The 26,599-nt window shown below is 37.7% G+C and overlaps 1 protein-coding gene across 1 annotated transcript in view; it reads right to left on the bottom strand.

Annotated features, from left to right (window-relative positions):
* copg2 (COPI coat complex subunit gamma 2) overlaps positions 1 to 26,599 on the bottom strand; it is a 60,002-nt gene that overhangs the window by 4,389 nt on the left and 29,014 nt on the right. The window contains exons 6-21 of the mRNA XM_043714021.1: positions 25,223 to 25,298; positions 24,056 to 24,148; positions 22,595 to 22,681; positions 20,623 to 20,780; positions 18,956 to 19,089; positions 17,848 to 17,915; positions 16,934 to 17,122; positions 16,181 to 16,276; positions 15,136 to 15,379; positions 12,235 to 12,310; positions 10,286 to 10,389; positions 9,226 to 9,351; positions 8,739 to 8,804; positions 4,018 to 4,157; positions 1,431 to 1,602; positions 721 to 818 (exon numbers count right to left, since the gene is read on the bottom strand). Of these exons, the coding sequence (XP_043569956.1) occupies positions 721 to 818; positions 1,431 to 1,602; positions 4,018 to 4,157; positions 8,739 to 8,804; positions 9,226 to 9,351; positions 10,286 to 10,389; positions 12,235 to 12,310; positions 15,136 to 15,379; positions 16,181 to 16,276; positions 16,934 to 17,122; positions 17,848 to 17,915; positions 18,956 to 19,089; positions 20,623 to 20,780; positions 22,595 to 22,681; positions 24,056 to 24,148; positions 25,223 to 25,298 (1,927 nt within the window). The remainder of the gene's footprint in view (positions 1 to 720; positions 819 to 1,430; positions 1,603 to 4,017; positions 4,158 to 8,738; positions 8,805 to 9,225; positions 9,352 to 10,285; positions 10,390 to 12,234; positions 12,311 to 15,135; positions 15,380 to 16,180; positions 16,277 to 16,933; positions 17,123 to 17,847; positions 17,916 to 18,955; positions 19,090 to 20,622; positions 20,781 to 22,594; positions 22,682 to 24,055; positions 24,149 to 25,222; positions 25,299 to 26,599) is intronic.

Below are 26,599 nucleotides of genomic sequence, written 5' to 3' on the forward strand. Positions count from 1 at the left end.
CTTCAAATTATCAAATAAATACTCTGCATTTAACTAAATTCAGATTCATACAGCACAGAAAAGGCTGTCTTGATATAACTACCACTTGAAGTGCACTAATCCTAGTTTTCTGCACTTGTCTCCTATTGTTGAATATAATGATATTTGACATACTCATCCAAACATCATTTAAAGGTTGTAAGGTTTCCAACCTCTAGGCAGTACATTTCAGATTTGCACCACTCATTGAGTAAAAAAGTTTTTTTTCCCCAAATTTCCTCTGAATCTCCTGCTCCTTACCCTAAGAACGATACCCTCTCGTGATTGACCCCCTCAACTAAGGGGAACAGCTGCTCTCTATTCACCCTATCCATACCCCTTTATAATTTTACATACTTCAATCATATCCCACCCCAGTCTTCTCTGCTCTGAAGAAAACAATCCAAGACTATCAAGTCTCTCCTTATAGCTCAATTTCTCCACCCCAGGCAACATCCTGGTGAACCTCCTATGTACACCCTTTACTGCTATCACATCCTTCCTGTAGTGAGGTGACCAGAACTGCATGCAGTATTCCAGCTGTGAATTTAGTTTGTGTATGCTTAATTAACCATGGTCTTCAGTAATAGCTTTTGTTTTACATCTGTTTGTCATGCACCCTAATGGAGATTATATTTTTGCACTTAAAAATATTCTTTCCATTTCTTAATATAGTGATAACCAAGATTCATTGTAACTTACCACATACTCATCATCATAGCCCTCAGCTTCTGGCAGTCCAGTGTTGGGATCACAGTCTTTCACTACAAATTTCATTGTACAGCTAAATGTGCAGGAAACTAAGGAAAAATAATAAGGAGATGTCAGATGAGGAACGATTGTTGCAGATTAATTAACGCACATCTTACTAGGTTTACTTTTAATGATAGAACTTGCATTTGAATCCAACTGTGACAAAAAAGACGGAAGTCTCTTTACACTGACTGTTCATAGTTCTTAAGAAAATTAATTCAAGTCAGCTTTAACAAGTGTACAGCATAAAACTCAGTGATCTGACAATCACATTAAGCAGCTACATATATGACTGGATGGGGATTTACTTGCTGCATTTTTTTCATGTAGGGTGTATTGAACAACCAGTGGTGAAGTCTATTGATTAGTTGCTTTCACTTTTTTCATTTCCCCTTTGCTGGAAAGATATAAGATCAAGTTGAAGTATCAACGTAGTGTGCACTTATTCAATACTATACCAGTAAGTCTGTTAGCACTTCATTCGCAAACAGTGCTAAAATTAAGCAAATATTCTCAGCAAAGAAATTCCTTTTCTCATAAATCAAAATAATCTTCCCTTTCCCACCACCACAAAACAAAATATGTAAGATTTATTTTAATTTGTCCAACCAGAGATCAATATTGTCCTGACACCATATTTTGTCCCAGGTAGTATTTACCTGCTGTAGGATCATCCTTGGGCAGCATCACAAGTGTGTAACAAGAGCTTGGTTGGTTAAAGTGAAGAGCTGATGCTGCCACGGAACAAACCATATCATATGCATCTGAAGGCTCCATCTGTACAGTGACCTTTTCCAATAACTGATCATTCAGGGTGTTGGTACAGTCGAACTGAAAGTCAAAGTGTTACACAGAAAGAGTGATGACAATCAATGAACCAACATAGTCATTACACATTAAAGAAAAGGCAAAATCTACTGAATCCTTATCCAGTCATCACTGGTTCTAGCATTGACAGAAAATTAGTAACATTCTGAAACCAGTGATTGTGAGCAGCCGTTTATCATAAATAAGGCATTCTAGATATTTTCTGATGAACTTGTTTAAAGAGATATTGCAAACTGCTGGAGTAGGTGCGTTGTGAACCCAAGCCTCTTGGTCCCAAAGGTAGGGACACTACCATTGCACCAGAATAGCCCTTTAAAATTTCACAATCTGCCTTGGTGGGATTCAAACCTGGGCATCAGCCTGGGGGTCTGGACTAGTGACATTACCACTACACCATTACCTCTCCAACTAAGCTATTCCATTCCAAAGATGTTCCATCTGATAACATAATTATGTAATAGCCTCAGCGACCTCAATTTTAGGGTTCTTTTTCTACTTCTCTGTTCAGTGACGTCAATGTAGATATTTTTAATTTCAAAAACGTACTTTAATCATAAAAATCTTTATATGCATACACAGACACTAGAGTAGTTCAATTCTATACGGTCTTTACCAAACTCAAGCCATTTCTTACTTATACAAGACTATATTACATGTATTTGAGGCACCAGGAGTGTCCAATAAACTGAATGGACCCGCATTGTACTTTGGCACAAAGGCTTTAGATGGTGGTCTACGCCTTGGCAGCAGCTGTCCCAACCTTTAGTGCATTCCTCAGTACGTAGTCTTGAACCTTGGAATGTGCCAAACTGCAACACTCCGTTGAGGTCAACTCCTTGGTCTGGAAGGCCAACAAGGTTTGGGCAGATCACAGAACGTCTTTCACTGAGTTGATGGCCCTCCGGGGCAATTGATGTTTGTCTTTGTGTATGTTCCGAGGAACAGCTCATAGAACACAGAGTCCTGCATCATGGAGCTGCTCAGGACGAACCTTAACAAAAACCATTGCATCTCTCCAGTTATCTTTGCAAAGGTACATTCCAGCAGGAGTTGTGTGACAGTTTGAACCCTCCGCAGCCACTTCAAAGGCAGCGTGTGGTGGCACAGAGTCTGGGCGTACATGAAGAATCTCAGGTAGTGTCCTACTCACCATCAGCCAAGCGATGGAAAATTCTGGTGGTGAGACATTCTGTCAAATGACTTTGACAGTCTGCTCAGGGAACAACCCAATTTGATCCACCCTCTTTTTCCGTAGGGTCTCAAGGGTGTTATAAACTGACAACTTCCTGATGGACTTATGGTCAAAGGCATTGTTCTTTACAAATGTCTCCATATCAATATAGAAAGGGGACCAAAGTTACTTCAACAAAACTCTACACTTTGGATTAGCCCAGAACCATTGATCTTGTACATGCACTTTACTGTCTGGGTATGTCTTGCATTTCTTTTTACCTTTTAAATGTAAATTAAGCATTTTTTAAAAAATCAGCTTTTCATAATTCTAGCTGTAAATAATAAGGTTTCTATTTTAAATCCAATATGTAAATAAGCTTTCTTTAAGCTTCACAGTCTGCACTCTTTGCTGGACATTAATTTGTAAATTCTGAAGTATTATCAAGGTACTAACAAAATAAGCTAAAATTGACATACTTCAAGCATTTTGAAATTTAAGGGACATTATAATAAAACAGTATGTTATACTTTCAATTCAAATCCAAATGTAAGTTACTAAAAAGTCAAACCTTATTTGAGAATTTGTCATTCTCAAAGGTTGGGCAGATGTTTTAATGTAAAACCGCTGAATTTGAAGACAGTAAACTTTGAAAAGTTTAAAATGATTTTCTTTCCCTCTATATCATGCACCTTCCTCAAATTCAAAGTGGGCAAATCAGGCGCTTTTACAGTAACTAGTTAGAACATGACATTTTTGCTTCTTCACCAAGCTGTGTCATGTTCCAAATTGAGCCTTTCTGACTTCTGGTTGAAGTGGCAATTTCCATGTTGGAAAATAAAAACTTGAGTCAATACTTCATCACTCCACAACAACTGTGACAATGTGCTGATCCTACTTTCATGTAGCTCATTGAATTTATATGGTATCTTTACAAAATAGAAACGTCGAAATGCACTTCAAATGATACACCATTTCTTAGTACAGTTTCACTGCAAATACTTCATTTATTTTTTCCTTAATATAATTTCACTGAATACAATGTCACGTATGCCAAATCTAATTTTCAGTAATGGCATTTTTACTTAATCTTTGGTAGAGGAAAGCACACTGGTGCTATAGATATCAAACATGTAATACTTCACTTTTTACAAAGATCTTACAACATTCTCGGTTATCTATCACAAAATGATAACAATTGTAGCTTATTTTCAATATGGAATTCAAAGGCTGAAGACAGTAATTACCTGAAATACCATATATTTTTTAAACGTGTGTTTGATGCATCGAACCACATACTCAGTCTCTGCTTCTGTAAGCTGTACAGGTGCCGATGACTTGAAGAGTGGGCCAAGATGCTTGAATTCTGGAATAGCTGCCAATTGTTCTGTGTACAGATATTTCAAGCAAAAAAGAAACTAGTGTAATGAAATAACATCCAGTAAATTCAACCCTGACATTACAATATAAGTACTTTGAACAAGGAACCAGAGTGGGCCACTCAGACCTTGGAGTCTTCTCTGCCATTCAAACATAGATTAGATTTAGATATAGATTTCATTACATTGTGGAAAAGGCCCTTCAGCCCAACAAGTCCACACCGACCCGCCAAAGCGCAACCCACCCATACCCCTACATTTACCCCTTACCTAACACTACGGGCAATTCACCTGACCTACACATCTTTGGAATGTGAGAGGAAACCGGAGCACCCAGAGGAAACCCACACAGACACGGGGAGAACGTGCAAACTCCACACAGTCAGTCACATAATCCTGGATGATCTGATTTTAACCACAAATCTATATTCCTGCATAACCCTGATAATCTTTCATTTCTTGAAAATATTTAAAAATTGGGCAACCATTGCCTTTTGAGGAAGTGAATTCCAAAGACTCTCAAATTTTAGAGAAAAACATGTTTCCTCATCTCTGTCTTAAAAAGGCGGCCCCTTATTTTTAAACTATCGCTTTTGGCATTCACCTGGTCAACTCCCCTCAGGGTCTTATGTTTCAATTAAGACACGTCTGACACTTAAAAACACCAGAGGATACAGGCCTAACCTGCCCACCTTTTCCTCATAAAGCAATACGTTCATTCAAGGTATTAGTCTAGTAAAGCTCCTCTGAATAGCTTCCAATGCATTAACCTTCTTCCTGAAGTACAGTGACCAGTACTATACACAGATGCAGTCTCACCGATGGCCTGTATAACTGAAGCAAAAGCTCCTCACTCTTCCATTCGATTCCCCTTCCAATAAAACAACATATTCTATTAGCTTTCCAAAATGCTAGCTGTTGCTTGCATATTAATTTTGTGATCATTGCACCCATTTCTCTCTGCACCTCAGAATTCTACGACCTCTTACCACTTGAATAACATGCTTGTTCTTCCAGAATGGACAATTTCACACTTTCCCACATCGTACTCCATGTTCAGATCTTTGCCCATTTATTTAACATTTGTATAACATTTTGCAGGCTTCTTTTGTCCTCCTTACAACTCACTTTCCTACTATCTTTGAATCTTTATTGAACTCAGCTACCATACCTTAGGTCCCTTCATCCAAATAAATGTGTACAAATTGTAAAGAGTTGATGTCCCAGCACTGATCCTTGTGACATTCTGCCAGCATGAAAAAGACCCTTGATACCAACTGTCTACTTCCGGTTAGCCAGCCAAGTTTCTATCAATGCCAATATGTTATCCCCTAAACCACGAGCATTTACTTTCCACAAGAACCCTTGATATGGCATTCCAGATTTCCAGAAAGCACTTAGTAAGTATAATATATCCAATGGTTCCCATTTATCTGCAACAAAAGTTATTTCTTCAAGAACGCCAATAAATTAGTAAAATATGATTTCCCTTTGACAAAACCACATTGACTTTGCCTGATTACTTTTAAACTTATCAAATCCCCTGTTACAAACTCTTTAATAGTAGTTTCTAACATTTTTCCTTAAGGTAACAGGCCTGTAATTTCCACTTGTCTGCCCCCATTCCTGTTTTGAATAAAAGGACTTCAGTTAGCTATTTTCCAATCTAAAGAAATCTTCCCGAAATCTACTGAGGTTTGGAGAATTAAAACCAATGCATCAAATATCTCACCAGCTACTTCTTTTAAGACCCTAGGGGGACCCATCAGAACCTGGGGACTTGTCAACTAGCAGTTCCAACAACGTGCTCAGTACTACTTCCCTGGTACAGTCAGTTCTTCTATAACGTGATGATTGTGTTCTTGTGCAGCCCCACATTCTAGAAAAATCATGCTTTAGAAACAGCGCTTAAAGTGTTGTCACTGTAATCACATTATAGTCAACACATTTTAAAAGTTCATGCTATAGGAACCGTAACCCCAATTCATCGATTGCGTTACCTGTAGTTTTCCCGAGTTCATCCCTTCCTTTCATTTCCTGATTTAAAGTTATTTCACGGATGCTACTTGTATCCTTTCTAATGAAGACCGATATAAAATATCTGTTAAATTTGGTTGCCATCTCTTCATCCTCCATTACTAATTTCTCAAACTAATTTTCTATTGGACCACTTACTTTATTAATTTTTTAAACAGCCGAAGAAACCTTTCCTAACTCTTAATTATTTTTGGCTAATTTTTCTCAAACTCTAATCTTTTCCTTCTAATTATTTCTTTTAGGAATTCTTTGCTGTTTTATATATATAAAACCGGTTGGCATAGTGGCTCAGTGGTTAGCACTGTTGCCTCACAGTGCCAGGGACCTGGGTTCAATTCCCACCTCAGGTGACTGTCTGTGGGGAGTTTGCACATTGTGTCTGTGTAGAGTGGGCGGCACGGTGGCACAGTGGTTAGCACTGCTGCCTCACAGCGTCAGAGACCCGGGTTCAATTCCCGCCTCAGGCAACTGACCGTGTGGAGTTTGCACATTCTCCCCGTGTCTGCGTGGGTTTCCTCCGGGTGCTCCGGTTTCCTCCCACAGTCCAAAGATGTGCAGGTCAGGTGAACTGGCCATGCTAAATTGCCCGTAGTGTTAAGTAAGGGGTACATGTAGGGGTATGGGTGGGTTGCGCTTCGGCGGGGCGGTGTGGACTTGTTGGGCCGAAGGGCCTGTTTCCACACTGTATAATCTAATCTAATCTAATATTCTATCCAATCTTCTGACCTGCTACCTACATTTGCTCAATTATATGACGTTTCTTTAAGTTTGATACTATCTTTGACTTTTGGTTAACTGTAAATGCAGGTCTGTCCTTTAGAATTCTTCGTTTTTGTTGGAATGTGTTAACTATCTGATATATATTATAAATTATTTACAGGCCATTAAATTCAACAATTCCATGTTATCATGAGCCTCTTCCTATCCCCCAACTTCATAAAACCCTAGCAAAAGATCTTTTTCTTTCTGGATATCCCTTAAACACATTTTAACTCAACTACTCCCTATATTTTAAGTTTCATATTTAAACCACTCTCTTGGAAAATAAATTTCTCTTGAATTCCCTATTAAATTTATTTGTGACAATCTTGTAACTATGTTTCCTGGCTCTGATCTTGCCTGCAAGTGGAAATACTTTCTCTGCATCTATCAAGTCCTCTTGTAATCTTTTAGATCTGCATTAGGTCATCAGTCTTCCCTTTTCTAGGAGGAATATCCGAACTAGAACATAGAACAAAACAGCGCATACTCGATGTTGCGCCAACCTGTGAACTAATCTAAATCCATACTCCTATGCTATCCTATCATCATCCATGTGCTTATCCAAAGAATATTTAAATCTCGCTAATGTGGCTGAGTTAACTACATTGGCAGGTAGGGAATTTCACACCCTGACTGCTCCCCAAGTAAAGAACCTGTGTCTGACATCTGTCTTAAATCTGTCACCCCTCCATTTGTAGCTATGCCCCCTCGTACAAGCTGATGTCATCATCCTAGGAAAAAGACTTTCACTGTCTACCTTATCTAATCCTTGTGATCATCTTGTATGTCTCTATCAAATCCCCCCTTAGTCTTCTTCTTTCCCATGAGAACAGACCCAAGTCTCAGCCTTTCCTCATAAGACCTTCCCTCCAGACCAGGGCAACATCCTGGTAAATATCCTCTGCACCTTTTCCAATGCTTCCACATCCCCCCTGTAATATGGCAACCAGAACTGTACACAACATTCCAAGTGCGGCCGCTCTAGTGTTTTGTATAGTTGCAGCATGACATTACGGCTCCAGAACTCAATCCCTCTACCAATGAAACCGTATGCTTTTTTAACAGCACTATCAACCTAGATGGCAAATTTCAGGGATCTATGTACAGGTATCTTGTTTAATCTTTCCTAATAGGTAACAACTTCTTAGTTCTGGTAAGATTCCAGTAAATACCTTTTTAATTTCTTCTAGAAAACTTCTATTATCACTAACTCCATTGTCGACATCAGTGGAAGGGATTCGAACAAATAAGAGATGGTAGAGGCAGAATGGGGATTCACAAGCACAGATCCCCAGACAGCAGCACTTTTATGGCAGGGAAATATTAATCCAAAGTAACAAACTTTGCAAGAGCAGATTTAAGAATGGATGATTTGAGATGTCGGTATTGGACTAGGGTGTACAAAGTTAAAAATCACACAACACCAGGTTATAGTCCAACAGGTTTAATTGGAAGCACACTAGCTTTCGGAGCGCCGCTCCTTCATCAGGTGATAGTGGAGGGCCCAATCCTAACACACAGAATTTATAGCAAAAATTTACAATGTGATGTAACTGAAATTATACATTGAAAAATTGATTGTCTGTTGAGTCTTTCATCTGTTTGAATACGATGAGATCACCTGATGAAGGAGTGATGCTCCAAAAGTTAGTGTGTTTCCAATTAAACCTGTTGAACTATAACCTGGTGTGTGATTTTTAATGTTAAAATTGGAGTATATATAAATAAACGAAAAAAATTGCATAAAGTCATAGAACCTCGTTTAGTCAAAAATTAAACTTTTATTTTACCTTGGAATATGTCTTGACACAATGGTGCAATCTTCTCCAATTGTTTACTGGCAACAGCTGTAATTTCTGCAGGGAATAAATATGCAAAGGCAGAATTCTATTTTCAGAAACAATCTAAGAAATCAAGATTGCATCAGGAGTATGATCAGGGCATATCATCATATTGTATTAACTTGCTAACCATGCTGGCCATTTTTAAGTTTACATTACAACTAAGTCTACCATAGACATATTATGTAATAATCACAATTAAAATAAATCACTTGACATTACATTCTGCAGAAAATAGTCCAAATAACACCACAGTGCTGACAATAACCAATTGGTAGATTAAATAAGCATCTAGCATGACATACTTGAATTGTTCAGCTTCATGACTTGTTTGGTGGAAGAGAGAAATAAATGGTTGTTGAATCTTCATGATTTGCCCATAAATAAACTCTATAATTTCAACACAACAGTGAACATTGGATCACATTGCACATACCAGTTTTGGGCTCAATGTGAACAGCAGTGGCCAGGGGGACAGACTTCATGTCAAATGGTTTATCTGAAGGCTCCAGGGTGTATTGATGTAAAGCTCGTTCTAAGCCTGGAATAGAGACTGACAAACCTGTGACGGAAAGAAAAATTGTAATCATTTCCCTTGAACAATTGTACAAACCGTGCTTTTTACCTCAGTTTTAGTAGATGTATAACTAGTCAACAAAATTGCTTTAAAAAAATCTGAAAGAACTGCACACATTGGAAATCAGAAACAAGAACAGAAGTTGTTGAATCTGAAACATTAATTCTGTTTTCTCTCCACAGATGCTGCCAGACCTGCTGAGGTTTTCCAGCAATTGCTAAGAATTGCTTAAAGGTTTTTTCAAATGTTCCTATGCATTTCCTTCATGGAGTGTGTACATTAGTCAGTTCTTGAAGACTCCAGGACAATGCACGGAGAATTGGCAACCCCAGTGTTTAGGAAAATTCAAGTTCTAATTTGAATCATATACTCTGCTTTTATATTAATATTTTCACCTTAAGTGTCATCTAACTCAGTTGCTTATCCCCAGTGACCTGGTTAGTATTTACCTCTCCAACAATTTTGTGAAGATATGTTATCTGATCATTATCATACTGCTGTTTGTGGGAGTTTGCTGTAAGCAAGTTCATCTGCTGCATTTCCTACATTACAACAGCAACTACAAAAATGAAAGGTTTCAAAATGAAACATAAAAGAAATGAAAAGTATTTCATTGGCTGTGAAGCACTTTGCAACCGTGACAGCGAGTATGCAAATCTTTTATATTAGAACTTCTTTTATTTTTAGCAAAAACTAACCATGTCAAAATTATCACGCTAATTATAGCCTCCCATTTGTGGATTTGCAGCGAGAGCACTGATAGGTATTGAAAACTCCCTATCATAGCAATGGGCCTGGAATTATGAATTATGGCTGTGGTTGATAATGAATAGTCAAATGAAGGGGATAAAATGGTCCACCATATGCTCTATCCAAATATCCAGGGTTAAGACAGTATACATACTTTCAGAAAACTTACCATTAAAAATATAACTTGCATTGAGAACTTTCTGCCGTTGTTGTAATACATTCACGTAGAAGGTTGCACGATCACGAACTTCATCATCACAGTCCATCATACACCTGTGTGGTGGAAGATTTCAGGTTTATATTAATTTTTTGCCAGTCAATAGCCCAAGCAGATGGAAAATTTAGCAAGCAGCTTAAAATAATTGAACTTGACTGGGCTGAAACCCAATTGGCAAAACCTAATTTTGAATGTGAATGGAAAGTGCTGACCAGCTACCTCACCCAATATTACAGTCATGGAGTCATAGAGATGTACATCATGGAAACAGACTCTTCGGTCCAACACGTCCATGCCGACCAGATATCCCAACCCAATCTAATCCCATTTGCTAGCACTTGGCCCATATCCCTCCAAACCCTTCCTATTCATATACCCATCCAGATGCCTTTTAAATGTTGTAATTGTATCAGCCTCACACCACTTCCTCTGGCAGCTCATTCCATACACGCACCACGCTCAGATTGAAAATGTTGCCCCTTAGGTCACTTTTACATCTTTCCCTTTTCACCCTAACCTGTGCCCTCTAGCTCTGGACTCCCCCACCCCAGGGAAGACTTTGTCTATTTATCCTATCCATGCCCCTCATGGTTTTATAAACCTCTGAGGTCACCCCTCAACCTTTGACACTCCAGGAAAACAGCCCCAGCCTCTCCCCATAGCTCAAATCCTCCAACCCTGGCAACATCCTTGTTCATCTTTTCTGAACCCTTTCAAGTTTCACAACATCCTTCCAATAGGAAGGAGATCAGAATCTCACACAATATTCCAAAAATGGCCTAGCCAACATCCTGTATAGCCACAACATGAGTCCCCAACTCCAATACTCAATGCTCTGACCAATAAAGGAAAGCATGCCAAACATCATCATCACTATCCTGTCGACCTGCAAGGAGCTATGAACCTGCACTCAAGGTCTTCTTGTTCAGCAACACTCCCTCGGATCTTTCCATTAAGTGTATAACTCCTGCTAAGATTTGCTTTCCTAAAATGCAGCACCTCACATTTATCTAAATTAAACTCCATCTGCCACTTCTCAGGCCATTGGCCCATCTGATCAAGATTCTGTTGTAATCTGAGGTAACCTTCTTCGCTATCCACTACCGTTCCCATTTTGGTGTCATATGCAAACTTACTAACATATGAACGTCCTAATGTTCCTTTCCAAATCATTTATATAAATGATGAACAGTAGTGGATCCAGCACCGATCCTTGTGGCACTCCACTGGTCACAGGCCTCTAGTCTGAAAAACAATCCTCCACCACCACCCACCGTCTTCTGCCTTTGAGCCAGTTCTGTATCCAAATGGCTAGTTCTCCCTGTATTCCATGAGATCTACCCTGCTAACAAGTCTCTTTATCTCACACAACTGGAGAATAACAGCAAAAATTGCTGCAGATCTGAATTTTTCCAAGCATTCAATCTATTCAAAACATGCAAATTACTTCAACCTGCCTTCCCTTTCCCTTAAGGTAAGGGAATATACATGTCAAATTATACAGAAAAATACCTGGAACATAACACCTGGAAAAATAAATTTCAATTTCTGATCCCTTCCAAAATAAACAGGGTCTTAGTATTTTTGTTTAATTAAGCCACTTATTTCCTCTGGTTTCATTGACAAAAATATTATTTGCTTCTTGAGGCAGTTCACTGATTATTTTGAGGCAAACCTTTCCCTCCAGAATGAGTAGGAAGACAGAGTTAATGTTGCATGTGGTCTGTGAACACTTATCATAACTGACAGTTCTTGTGAAAGGTCAAACCTGAAACTTCAACTCTGTTTCTTTCTCCACAGGTGCTGCTAGACTTTTCTGTTTTAATTTCAGTTCTAAACTGTTAAGCAGATACCCTTTTAAAAGGGGAAATTTATAACCAGGAGGATAATAGGACTCTGACCTCTGTAAAAGAACCAAGACACTTGGAAGCAGCTCTTCATTTTGGGCTCCAAACTTAGCTAATGCACTTACAGCAGCTGCAGGCAAAAAGTGAAATGGCAAACTGGTTAAAAGATCACACACAATGACAAATAAAGCATTGCCTTTATAGTGAAATATACTAAAGATAATTTGCTATAGCTCTTGTAAAGGGCAATTAAGTTGAATCTTCATTACAATTTCCTACATTACAACAGTGACCAAATTCCCTGAGCTGCGTAGCCACTCAGGTGGTTCCATGCATGCCAATCAGGATTGCAGCACATCGGCTTCTGGAAGCCACTGTTGTGTATGGAGCTCATAGGTCCACAGTACTGAAAAAAAATCATTCGGGGGATCATTGACAGTGACTACATTTCAAAGTAGTTAATTGGTGGTAAAACACTCTGGGATGTTCAGTTGTCATGAAAAGCATTACTCAGTAAGTCCCTGTTTTAGGTTACCTAATTTCAAGCAGTTTCACTTTACTCTCAATCATTTAGTGGGCCCTTATTCTTGTTTAACATTACAAATTTTGTTTAAAAGTCATTTCAGTGGATCTAATATGGGGCCATGTGATATGACTAGTATCATTTTGGAATGTCTGCTGGATCCTTCCTCTCATTGCTGACCCCCTGGCTTGAGGCCTCTCCCACTTCTGAACTACCCTGTCATCACTGAGTCTCTGGCTTATAGACTGTCTCACTCCTGAACATTTTGTCTCACTGCTGATTCTCCAGTTCACAACTGAACCACCTACAAGTTGAAGCTACTCCTGTGGCCTCTTGCTGCACATTTCCAGAGCCCTCGTTCACAATAATGGTTTGGGAGAGTGAAGTAGCAAATGAAGAAGTCAGAGAGAAGGTGAACTGGCAAGAAGCATTGATGAAAGAGTATGTCGAGGAGTGGGAAGGGGCCCCAAGTCAGAGGGCTAATAGTGAGAAGCTGGCCAGGCAGTGAAGAATTTCGAAAGTTATATGGTCAAAGTGAGCTGGGTCAGGAAGTCGAATGAGTGACAAGTGGGAAATTCAGGAAGCAGGATTAGTCTTGAGCAGGATTGGTGGGATGCAGGAGATAGGAAGGTGACAAGCATATTTCTTCATTATATTAAATTTCATTTTATTTTACAAGCTATTTAATTTACCAGTACAGCAAATTTTAATGAACCTTTTATGAACCAGCACTTTTGATAAACTTGCAAAACTTATATACACTAAATACTGAAGTTTACTGTAATATTCTGTCCAATTAGTATAGTTTTTTAATACCTCAATGTACTTCTTGTTCAATCGAATGGCCGCACAAAATATCAACTGTTGATTCAATTTCAAGTTAATTTCTCCTCAAATACTGTGATTTACCACAATGTCAGAGTAGTCAGTTCAGTGTGTGATAGAGAAGGCTCTCTGCTGTTAAGTTTTATGCAAGGCAAAGTTACATTATTTTAAAATGATTTATGCTGTAAATAAAGAAGAACAGTGACGTGTTTACCCTTGCATTACGTTTCTATTACTTAGCGCGTTTTTATATTGATGATGTGGACCTCTTCAATATCCGGAATATTTGATCAAGCAGTATTCTCCTGATCCCATAGATGTCGGTTAATAAAATGTTTGCTGTATAGAAATTAGCAATGAAGATTTCAAATGACAGGATATAATGTTTTAATGATTTTTTTTCTGATGAGAAAGGACCTTCAGAATTTAAATAATGAACACTTACATTGGTTTTAAGTGGGAAAATTTGATTCACTTAAATTCCTTGCATTTAAAGTTGCATTTATCAGAGAGGAGAGTGAAAAGAGAGAGAAAGCTGGTGGTTCCTCTTCATCATTAGGAGCATAAGTTTTGTCCAGCAAGTGATTATGATCTTGAAAACATTTTTTCCTGTTGTCGGCAATCACTTGCTAATGAGTACAATTGTCCACCTAGGAAATTCAGTGTCACTGGACAATTTCTTATAGTTCAATTATGGCTTTCGAAAAGGAATTCAATTATCATCTGAAGACAAAGTTTTGAAGGACCACAGGGAAAAGGCAGGGGAATGAGACACCCTAATATGGTCCTTATGGTCCAGTCTCCGTCTGTGTGGTAACCATTTTCAATGATTCAAACCCACCATTCCCAAATCAGTAGTTTACAAAGGACACCTGTATCCTGAATACACAGAGAAGCTTCAGACAGCAAAAAGCTTTGTTGGAATTATCCATCTGCTTCAGATTATGAAGGAGTTGAGCAGCATTAATCATCTAGTTGAATAGTCAGCAGAAAGTGGAAATGCAAGAATTGAAAGAAAACTAAAACTTTCCATATACTACAGGACACATTTAAAAAAATAAATTATCTTTCATTTTAGACCAAGATGAGTAGAAACGGAGGGGGCAAAATCATTGAATATTTTTAAGGTAGAGGTAAATAGATTCCTGATTAACAAGGGGTCAGAGGTGATCAAGTGTAGGTAGGAATGTGAAGTTCAAACCACATTTCAAGAAGCCTTGCATTTACGAAATGGCAGAGCAGGTTTGAGGGGTCGAATGACCTACTCTTGCTCCTAATTTACATATGCTTACATGTGTTCATAAAACAGATTAAAGGGTCATAACATTTTACACCTCCCTTTTGCATTTTATGTTCTACATTTGGCCTACTTGAGCAAGGAATGAACAGACATTCAGACTTGCTAATTCCTATCTCTCCTGAAGTGTTGCTAGTCTTTAGGTTACATAGTTAGATATGGAGACGGCAACAAGACAAAACATGATCTGCTTATCATTTTAAAAAATGAGAAAAAAATGTAACATATGTTCTCCTCTCTAATTACACAAACTCAAACAGTAGAAAACTGAACAGAGTTTGAATATCACTTTGCATTAGATTACACATACCAGCTCTCACTGCCTCATTTTCCAATACCACCCTGTTGAATATGAAGCGTATGTATTTGGAAGGAACTGGAGTCTTGGGTGCTTCTCTACCCAATAGGTGTAATATACGAGTGGCCAAAACAGTGTGCTCACAGTCTTCAATAAATTCACATAAATGGGCCAGACCAGTTTCTTTACTATCTGGATTCTCCTCAATGATGTTAATAATACAATCAACGATGGCACGTTTGTACTCAAACCCACCCTAGGCAAACAAATGTACATCACAATAAACAAAACATAGTATCATAGAACAATAATGCAGAATAATCTGCATATTAACAATCAATTTCATTTTTTAGCCGAGTCAAATTTAATAATTCCCAAAACATTTACAGAATAGGGGAACGTGGAGAGAATTCAGAACCCCAAAGGCACAGCTTTAAAATAAGGGATCACCCATTTAAAACAGATGAGAATTTTTTTAATTCATTCACAGGATTACATATCAATGGCAAGGCCAGAAGTTATTGCCCATCCCAGAAGACATTTAAAATTCAACCAGATTACTGTGGATTTGGAGTCACATTCAAACTTGGGTCCCCAGAACATTACCTGGTTCTTTGGATTAATAAACCAGTGATAATACCACTAGGCCATCGCCTCCCCTCTTTTTCTCCAAGGATGATTGGCCTTCAGATTTCTTTTCTTCCCAGAGAGTCAGAAGTCACATAACACCACAGGTTATAGTCAGATGAAATGACTTCACTTGGAGGAAAAGCGCAACTAAAGTTTGTGATTTCAAATAAACCTGTTGGACTATAACCTGGTGTTGTGTGACTTCTGACTTTGTCCACCCCAGTTCAATACTGGCACCTCCACATCAGTTTTCCTCAGAGAGCAGTGGAGGCAGAGTCATTGAATATTTTTAGGTGGAATTAGATTGATTCTTAATGGGACAAAGGAATCAAATTAAAGGCTCTAATCATATGTTCATGTGCAACAACTATTTGCATAACTACAAATTATGTTCAATAAAATGTACCATAGCAGGATTTTAGCTCACCTCATCCCTCAGCATGTTAGAAAGGAAGTTCATCATAACACTGTGCTTACGAGGATATTTCTGGCAAAGTGCACTGATTGCTTCCACTACAACCACCTAAACAGCAATTGTATAAATGCAGTTCAGATGAGTACTCTCTAACAAACAATCTATTTAATCTCCTCATTTTACAAACATTTCTCTATATAATACTTTGATCTTGATGTTTATCTAACCTTAATGCAATTGACACTTAATGACAAATGTAAATCATGAATTAGGTCAGCTCTTGCAAGAGAATAAATTGTTGTTTCTGTCCAGCACCAGACTTTCTTTAAATATTCATACTTTAAAATAAAACAGCATAAATGAAGCAAATAGGCTACTATAGTTCTGAAAAAAACATGTGGAATTCTGCTACAGTGCCATTTTCTTTTCCTGAAGTGAAGTTGTTAGTATCTCAACCCATTTACTGAAAATGGTTGTTCAAATTAGTGGAGTTGTTCACCTAATTAAACAATGGATTAACATTTTTCGCTAAACTCAGATAAATGTGCTAAATATTCATATCTTAGTATCCCATAAGTACAATTTTAAGGTCAATGTTTTTCTCTAAAACTTTCATTATAAAATGATTCTAAAATTAAATGAAAACTGAAGAGTTCATGAACACTTAAAAAAAACCTAATAAAATCTAAGAGTGCAGACTCCCTTTCATTATGTTGAACCTATTCTCTAGACTACAGCTGGATAGGATTTTCCTGAATGTTTCACCTTAAATTCATCAGATATTTCAGACACGAAAGTTGAGATCTGCTTCATAAGCCGATCTACGCTACTCTCACTGCCAGTTTTCAGCAATGTGGTAATAGCCAGTGTTGCAATACTGCGGTTCGAGTCTGTGATCAGGTTCTCTAGGTCCAGGTTACAAGCAGTCACGGCAGATGGGTGTTTCATCGCAACCTTCCAGGAAACAAAAACAAATACTGAGATAATGTTCCAATCAGTTCGTTTACTGACTATTCATACTTGCTACTAAACCCAGTTTTTCACTGAAGTATCTAGGTGACCAAGATGACACACTTGACAATGGAAGTTCAGAACCAAATCAACTGCCTGTAAAAGCTTCAATAATTCAGCAACTAAACAGATAGGTCTACACTACTGCATGGTATTGTGGATAACTGACTAGCTTCACTAGCTCATTAAATATTGCAAGGTAAGCCTTTCAGAGGAGGTTGAAATGCACTCAGATGACTCCACTAACCCAGTTACCTGACACTACAGTTGTAGGCATAATCAGAGTTGGTCAAACAGATGGAGGTTCATAACTGTTCTAGTGATAAGCTGTTCAAGTATCAATTAATTCAATTGTAGCAATACAATGCACACTGTGGAGCCCCCATGCTGCCCTTCAAGGTGCATCTGAGCTCTTAGGACTAAAGCATCCTTTCAGAAGATAGCAAAACTCCAAATCTTTTGGAAAAAGCAAAACTCTACCTACGTATGTTTCTCAGCGTAATTATTTGGTGACTTTTTGGGTATGCCAAACAAAAAGGTCAAAACATTTAATAAAACAATGATAGTTATACAAAAAAAAAATAAATTGTACAATGAATGATTCAGTGACTTAATACATTTTTAAAATGCACAAACATATAGTGAAAAAAGCAACAAACTGAGCTTACTTTGTTGAGAGTTCGAACAGCAGCGAATCTCAGAGCCGGTTTGGAAGAACTACAGAAAAGCTGCAGAACTGTTTGAAAAATGAAATAAGTTAACTCAACTATACCAAATAGGAAGAATTAATAAGGTAAAATTCAACAGCAGCAAAGATTATCAATTTAAAACTAAATAAAACTATGAAAAATATTATTTGAACTAACTAAAAGCAAAATACCTTGGCTGCTGGAAATCTGAAACAAACAGAGAATGCTGGAAAAACTCAGCATGCCTAGCAGCACTTGTGAACAGATGCTGCAACACCTGCTCAGTTTCTCCAATATTCTTTGTATTTATTTGAGACAGTTATCCTGCCCTTCTAATGAATTATATACTATCATAGACCGGAGTAATAAGATTCACTTTCTTGAAGCAGCCAATTCATCACAGGGAGCATTTCCAAACCCAGAAAACTCCAAATGCAACAGAACAAGCATGCCGTTTCATTAATCTAATGCTATTCAACCAGGACCAATGTGATCCAAAGATGAAATGCCAGTAAACCAAAGACTGGGCTCAGGTAACAAAACTTTTATCTCCACTTCTAAAGAAGTCTGAGGTACAGTTGTGAGAACTAATAGCCCTTCAGAATATAAGCCATTCTTCAGATGAACTTTAATAGTGAAAATTGAGCAGGTATCAGTCATTGTGGATTTCAAAAATATGTCAGATCCGGTTCTTATTCCAAGGCATGTACAGAGACCAAATAACGAAGAGTGGGAAGTATGGCCAATTCCTTTCTTTTCTACCATAACATTGCTGATGTAATTGCTACAAAGATACACAGAGTCTGATGAAGTAATGTTTCTGATGATTTGTCCACAAGCATAGAAAACTGACAGTAGAATTCCCACAGTCAACATCAGTTATTCCTAACTATGCGTGACTACTAAGCTCTGTATTTACACATCAAGGGAACCACAATTTTCAAACAACTCTCATTTTTTTTTAAAAAAGAACTTTTCAGGAGGCTGAGTAATGAATCAGGCTTCAGTAATGGTCAGTTTAGTGTTGCAGCCCTGCATCTAATATTAAGTTGCATCATACTTGCCTTATCAGTTTAAAGGTATTTACCTGAGACAGCTGGTGCCAGCTCCCTAGCAGTGCAGTTAGGTAGGTGGACGATGGCTGATGCTGCCTCATAGACAACCATTTCATGTTTATTACGTAAGCAGCTTTCAATGAAATCAAATAAGGGACAGTCCTGCCTGTTAGGTTATAAGATTCCAGGGTCAGTATGAATGGATTTGAGGAAATATGGAACCCTGAAAATGACTAAAGTGTAATAAACTAATAGAGGAGGTCAGACAACATCAATGAGTACAAGGTTTGGGCAGTTAGAACCATCACCTAAACCCGGATTAAAATTCATATCTTTTAATGTTTTTACCTTTACATATACTGTATGATGATTTGTGGACAGAGCTTTATTTAGATTTATTTTGCTGGTTAGCAAGTATCATTTATCAATCTGGTCATGCACTTTTGAATTTGTACATTTGTTGTTATTGTGACAATACTTTGCAGGTTAAATACATTAATTACAATGGGCCATCTTACAAGATGTTGGCATTGTAGCACACCATGGACAGCTTTCAAACCCCAAACTTCTGAAAGCAACTGAGAGTAATTTTCTGAGTTTGCCTGATTGTGGGAAATTCAGCCTCTGGATGCTTGTATCAAAAATACAAAGGCAAACACATAATTTTCAGTTATTATGGTTGGAACAAGATATGCAGCGTATGTCTGAATTTCTGATAAATAGTCCTGGTGGGAAAGGTTCACAGCAGAAAAGCAAAGTTGAAAAATTACCATGCATATTTAAAGAAGTGAGCTTTAAATCAGCTTTTGTTCTCATGGCTCCCCATTTCTTTTTTTCTTCCAAGTTACAACTAACAGTTAATTTCTCTTGATGTGCACAATAAAAAAGACTATTCACTGTTTTCTGATCTTCGCACTCCAACGGGAAAAAAAGGAACAAGGCTGAGATCAATTCATCTTGGAAAAAAAATGAAATTTAAAAATAAGAAGAATCACTCTTTCACCTTACGTAATAAGGTAAAGCCATGGGGCAGCATCCCAAGAGCTCTGGAAAGGTAGAAAATAAACAAAAATAACATTTTCTGTATGAAAAAATAGTCAAAGTAAAAAGAAGCTAAATAAAATAAAAATAATGGCACGTAAGAGAAAAATTATTTTAATGCTGCAGGTGGTTGAAAAATGTGGTGGGGACAGATTCAATCATGGCTTTTAAAACAGAACTGGATCATTACTTGACAAGGAAAAAAAAATGCAGGTCTGAGGGAAAAGGTGAGGAAGTGCACTAATGGAATTCCTCTTGCAGATAGTCTGTCCAGAGATAACAGGATGAAATGCCTCCATTTGTGCTGAAACCATTCTGTTGACTTTGTGGTTCTAGTGTCCTCTCTAATTTTAACAAAGTAAGAAGGCCCAAGCATAAAATCACTTCATGACTAAATGTACTATTTCAGTAGAATGTACACTAGCAAAAATCAGGTTCTCAAAAGTTTTTCCAGATAGACTTAGACAGAGATGGAAACAAGACTGCAACCTGAATGAGGTTCAGCACCAACAAATCTAACCAAAATATCTGATCATGTAATTTAGCATTTTAGATATACAATTTGTGAAATTGCTTCGATTCCCAAAATGGCCAAGTTAACTTGTTAGGCAATATGGTTGGGGATGTCAAATATATAACAATAAAAGGAGTAACTTACCCTCCCTCCGCTTCCTCCAAGAGTTTACTTGTAATACGGATCAGCATGCAATAGGCAAATGGGGATTTCAGACCACACTTTGTGAATTTATTTACCATCTTTGTAACAGCTAACCGGTCAGTCTTCCGTATGTGATACAAGAGGCCTAAAGCATGATACTGAAAGAAAGCATGGAAGTAAGAATGACATGAAGACATTAACAAGCAAAGCATCAATAATGAAAACATTAATAACCTCAACAGATTATTCTTCAGCAACAACTCCTCTATTTGCTTTCTATTTCTTTAGAAAACCAGGATTCCCTTCTTGGTACAGTGCCATATGTTTTAAAATCTAAAAGTTTTTAGGAACAATGCATGCCTGTATTGTGAAGAACTACTATTTGCGCTCCAGCAAAAATAGAAAACTAAAAATAAATTTGAGCAATAAACCTTCATTTCAAAATGGGAGGACACATTGGGATACAAGAAAATAAGGTAAATTTGGAAGGACAACAGCAATAAAGTTCCAAAAGTAATTAATGGAGATCCAGTCTATTATTCAGTGTACTAAAGAGTTTCTACCAAATCGTCATCAAGTACTATTATCTAGTCCTCAATACGATGTGGAAGGTGTCAAGATCCTTACTGTCATCTATCAGCATATCTTGCTTTACTTTTACCAGAAACCATCTACAGGCAGTGCAGTACTTTTTTCAAATTAATTTGACACGATTATAAAATCACAATAATTACAGTGCTGATGACAGCCATTCAGCCCACTGTGTATGTACTGGCACTCTAAATGAACATTCTTTACTTCATGCCATGCTTCAGCGTTCTCCCAGCAACCCATCTCCCACCTGCATCTATGTACACTCAGGCAGTGCATTCCAACCTCTACCTACTTTGGAAATCTTTCTCTCACATCACTTCTGCTTCTTTATCAATTACTTTAAATCTATGCTCTTTTGCTTTTGATCCTCTCTAGTATCATAACGAGTGGCTGCGGACAGCCAAGATAATGTGATAACTCAGTAAAATTGCATGTCGTATTCATACAATCACATAATCTCTACAGTGTTGAAAGAGGCCACTTGGCCTATAGAGTCCATACCAAAACTCATTCCACTCAGACCCGATCCACACCCCCTGCCCCCTCCTCCTCCCAGGTTCCTGGCACTGCAAGGTAACAGTGCTAACCACTGAAGCACCTGCACCTCTGACACTGAACCCATACAATCCAGCACAAGGTTTAGGCCAATACTTCAATAATGAGGGAGTGCCACATTGGTAGTTGGCATCCACTTTTTGGGCTATTAAATCAAGGCAGATATTAAGGATCTACTGAGCAGTTCAGTATTATCGTGGAACAGACTGAGCAAGACAGAGGAACAGGCACTTCTTCTGAAACAACACAGAACACAGGGAGAGCAGCTTCATGAAGACAAAGAGAAAAATTGAAATGTTCACTTCCCCTGCATGAAAATCTGACTATGTGATTCAGGAGGTCAGAATATTATGAATCACTATATATAAATATGTTAATTACGAACTAGATAGTTTTGCAACACATTTGACTTCATAGCAGTGACTGCACTTCAAAAGTAATTTATTGGTGTGAAGTACCTTAGGGACTCTGAGGACATAATAAAGGGATGCAACCATTTTTTGATCTTTCCTTTCCTTATTCCTAAACTAAAAAATAACACTATGTTAAACTGTGGGGATTGGAAAATGATCCATTTCGAACACCTAACACCTGGTTAAGAATGATACTTCTTGTTGTTCCTTTTCCTCCCTGCAGCCTCAAATAAGCTGAATTGAAGACCAAGTTCATACATTTCAATTATAACACATTCTTTCCGAGGAACTCAAACCTGTGAACTTTGTAGAAAGGTTGAGTGAAGTACAAACTAAATGTATTTAAAGCCTAAGCTTTTGGCCTCCATATAATGAGTCTCATTCCATTTTGCTAAACTGTATTGGCTTACCTGTACCATGATATTATCACTGGAGGCAGCCTCTTGAGCCTCATTCACCCAACGTTTCACCACATCGTAGCTTGTAGATATGAGATGCTAAAGAATTTTTAAAACCATGAGAAATAAATAAATGCCCTTGCACACTGAAGAATAATTTTTAATACTGTGTTCGTCACTAGCAAATAAAACCTCTTAGGTGAACAGCTAACAGAATTCTTGGTAGTGATGAAAAGACAGTTTGGGAATGCTGGAGATAAGAACAGAAAATGTTGCATTATATCTCCCTTTTGCTCTGGAAAACAGAAAGGCTACTGGCAGTTGATGAGAAAATGAAATCTCCCTAATTACAGAGACACAGACTTGATTGTTGTTCCAAATTCAAAGTTGCAAATGAATAATTAAGCCTATCCTTTACTTTCAGATATTGGCCTAGTTGCAATGCAATTCCAAAATATTGTTGACTTGCTGTGCAAGTTTCTCAGAGACTTATTTGGAGATTTAATGGTACAGTCAGATTGTGCATTGGTGTTGTATGTCAAAAAAAGGAGGACATTTATTTCTCCCCATTTCAAATGTGCTTTGAGAAATGGAGAGCTATGACTGTATTATTTTCCTTGGGAAAAGAAAGATTCAAGCCAGGCTGCTCTTCTGCAACATGTTGTGGACAAATAAAAGCAGTTTTGGCAGAGACCTGATTGAGGTCAACCATTCAACTTTTCATTTGAGGAATTGTGGGAAAAACCCAAATATTAGAAAGGAAATAGGCAGAACTGAGGGAAAAACAATGGTTGAACAATGTAATTCTACCTATATGATCTAAACGCAAGTTCCCTTGAGGAAATGGCAGCAAAGGTTCCTTTGTGTTTTGACCATCATGTTAAAGAAACATGGAAATTTAGTCAAAATCCCAGAGTGCTGTTAGTTTAAAATTGTCCCTGCTCCAGCAATAATAAGAAATATCATTCAGAGCAGAAGAATCTTAAACATGGTTTTGATTTTCAGGTAGCCTGAGAAAGTTCTTTAAAATCGCCACTGAGATTTATTATTTTGAGTAGTGTCTTAAATAGGTATCTTGTCAATTAGATGCTAATTTCTGGGTAGAATTTCTAAAAGTTAACATCTGCTTGTAAATCCTAACTTTCTGCATAGAGACCCATGGATTAACAAAGTAAAACTGTCCTTCATATTCTTTCATAGATAGGAACAAACTATGTAAATTTGATAGATATGAAAAAAATTATGTAGGTTTATTATTTCTTCAAAACATGCCCTTTTTGGAAAAATATTCAAGCTTTAAATGCACCCAGGTAACAAAGTAATAGTAGTATTGTGAATGGCTGTGCCTTCACATAATGCATTTTAACTGTAAAATGTTAATACTGAATTTAAAAGAATTCATATTTTGCAAACAATCAAAAGGTCTGGTCTTCTTTAAAATGAATGGGAAATTATTATTTTAGGCATCTTTACCAGAGAGGACACCAAGGCAGAGCTGGAAACACTTGCCACCTTATCCACAATAGCTTGTTTCATATAACGTTCAATCCCCTGCAGCATTGTCACCTACCAAGGGAATGACAGGAAGGAACATAAAATAAAACATATTCTAATACTTCTAACATTACCCGTGCCACAGAAACACTAACACTGCATTAAATATCTGTCAATGGTGAAATGAAGAGTGCTGCAGAGCTGTTGTTTGGTTCAGTTGATTTCACCCAAGTTAGCCACCTGTGGGCTGAAACTCTGCTCCAGATGTCAGCTTGACTGAGCACATGCCAACAAAAGAACCAGGTATGTGCTTTAATCATTGGCTCAGCGGGGAAATCAACTTAAAATACAAAACAATTTTATGAATATACAAACTAAAACAGGAAAACACCAAATAGTCTATTTAGCTGGTCCTATCAAAACAACTTGCATTTATATTCACCTTTAACATAGAGTACTTCACAGAATTACGAGATGGAGAATGAAAGAGAGGTAGAGAGAATGCAAGGTTAAGGGAGAGAATTTGATAAAGCAGTTAAAACTTGGTATGCACAAAGGGCTGGAATTGGAGAAAAACAGACATCTTAGAGGGTTGTAGGATTGGAGGAAGTCATAGAGATAATTAGGTGCAAGCCATGGAGAGATTTACAAACAAGGAGTACAGTTTTGCAAACAAAACTTTAGCCAGGCAATCTCTTACTGAATGTACGAACCCATTTATGAAAATTACATCTGGAAAATTCCAGAAGCAATCAAGCAAACAGTATGGCACTGTTATCACCAGTCTCAGTTAACCGACCTATCAGATACAAAGTGAAATACCTTGTTCTTTTTGTTAACCTGCAGGTACACAATTAGTTTCCTTCTGAACTAGATTCAAATTTGAGGTTGGTGATATTGGTTTAATTTCATCTATACAACAAATTGAAGCATGAACTTTGATTTGATCATAAACAGACGGGTTAACTTTTACTCTAAATCACATCCACTGGCCCTAGCTTCAAGTCTGCTTCCTGCATTTTGACATAATTTTATAGCCAAAATTTGCTAGATAATTCCTCAAATTTATAATAAAGAAATGGAGGCTTCATTATATCCCTCCACAGTAGCTGCACAACCTGTTCTCTCTCCAGAAGGAATACTTACATCTGTAATACGGCACAACGCTCTTACAGCCGGACCTCTGTACACATCATCCTTCCCAGTCATGTCCTTGGTCAAACTTGATATATTAACAAACAGAAAATAATATTAATTAACTGGAAAATCTTCCTTAAAGTCATGTGGTTGGTGGGCAAATAGAGTTTTAGAATATTATGATGAGTTAATATAGAATTTAGATATTTATTTTTCGAACACTGCGGTCTCCGTTTCAGGAAAGCAGTATTTTGAACTATAATCTGCTCTTGTCAGTCCAAAATCATAAAATGTATCCCTAGAGTCGCACCAACAATTACACTTCTTTGCTACTTTGAGACAGTTTCTAAACTAAGAGTCACGAGGAATAAGAACTTTCCATACTACTGACTACCTCTTCATTTTTTTTTAACCTACTCAAGCCAATTTTACATGGCTACCTTAAGTTTTAACATGGAAGCAGAGTGAGTAAAAGTGAACAAAATATGCATAGACGCTCTATGATGCAATGTTAGTGCTCTTATGTCTGGGCGACAAAGTCCAGGTTCAAGTCTTACCTCCCAGAGGTGTGTAAGAACATCTCTCTGAACAGGTTAATTAGAAATAGACAGGAAAATAATAAATATGATAATACCAAAGACGTAATTACCTAAGTTTTTATTGCTGGAAATAAAATTGGTACTTCACCAAAGAAACAGCCAGAAATGGAAAAATCATCACTCCCCAAGTAAAAGAGTAACTAGGTAGTTCCCCAGAAACTGTAACACATACTTCCAAAAGGGATCAGATAGTGCTTTTAAAGCCAATTGCTCACAACTTTGTTGGCAAATTTATTTAAGTAATTTTGTCCAGTTCAGAAATTTCCCTGAGAACTTGGCTACACATCCAAACACCAGAACCCTAATATATAATGGTTCTAGCACCTTTTCCAACTGGAATATGTCAAAGTGCTGAAGATAATTAAATAGCCAGTTGTAAAACACACCAACCTCCAAATGGAATCCTAAGCAATATTGCAACTGAAGTTAACTCTCTTTGCTCCCAGTTATAAAGTTTAAATCATGGTAGAATAAATGAAATTAGAGTCATAGAGATGTACAGTATGGAAACAGACCCTTCGGTCCAACCTGCCCATGCTGACCAGATATCCCAACCCAATCTAGTCCCACCCGCCAGCACCCAGCTCATATCCCTCCAAATCCTTCCTATTCATATACCCATCCAAATGCCTCTTAAACGTTGCAATTGTACCAGCCTCCACCACATCCTCTGGCAGCTCATTCCATACACGTACCACCCTCTGCATGAAAAAGTTGCCCCTTAGGTCTCTTTTATATCTTTCCCCTCTCACCCTAAACCTATGCCCTCTAGTTCTGGACTCCCCGA

The sequence above is a fragment of the Chiloscyllium plagiosum genome, chromosome 23 (assembly GCF_004010195.1).
Source record: "Chiloscyllium plagiosum isolate BGI_BamShark_2017 chromosome 23, ASM401019v2, whole genome shotgun sequence".
NCBI lineage: Eukaryota > Metazoa > Chordata > Chondrichthyes > Orectolobiformes > Hemiscylliidae > Chiloscyllium > Chiloscyllium plagiosum.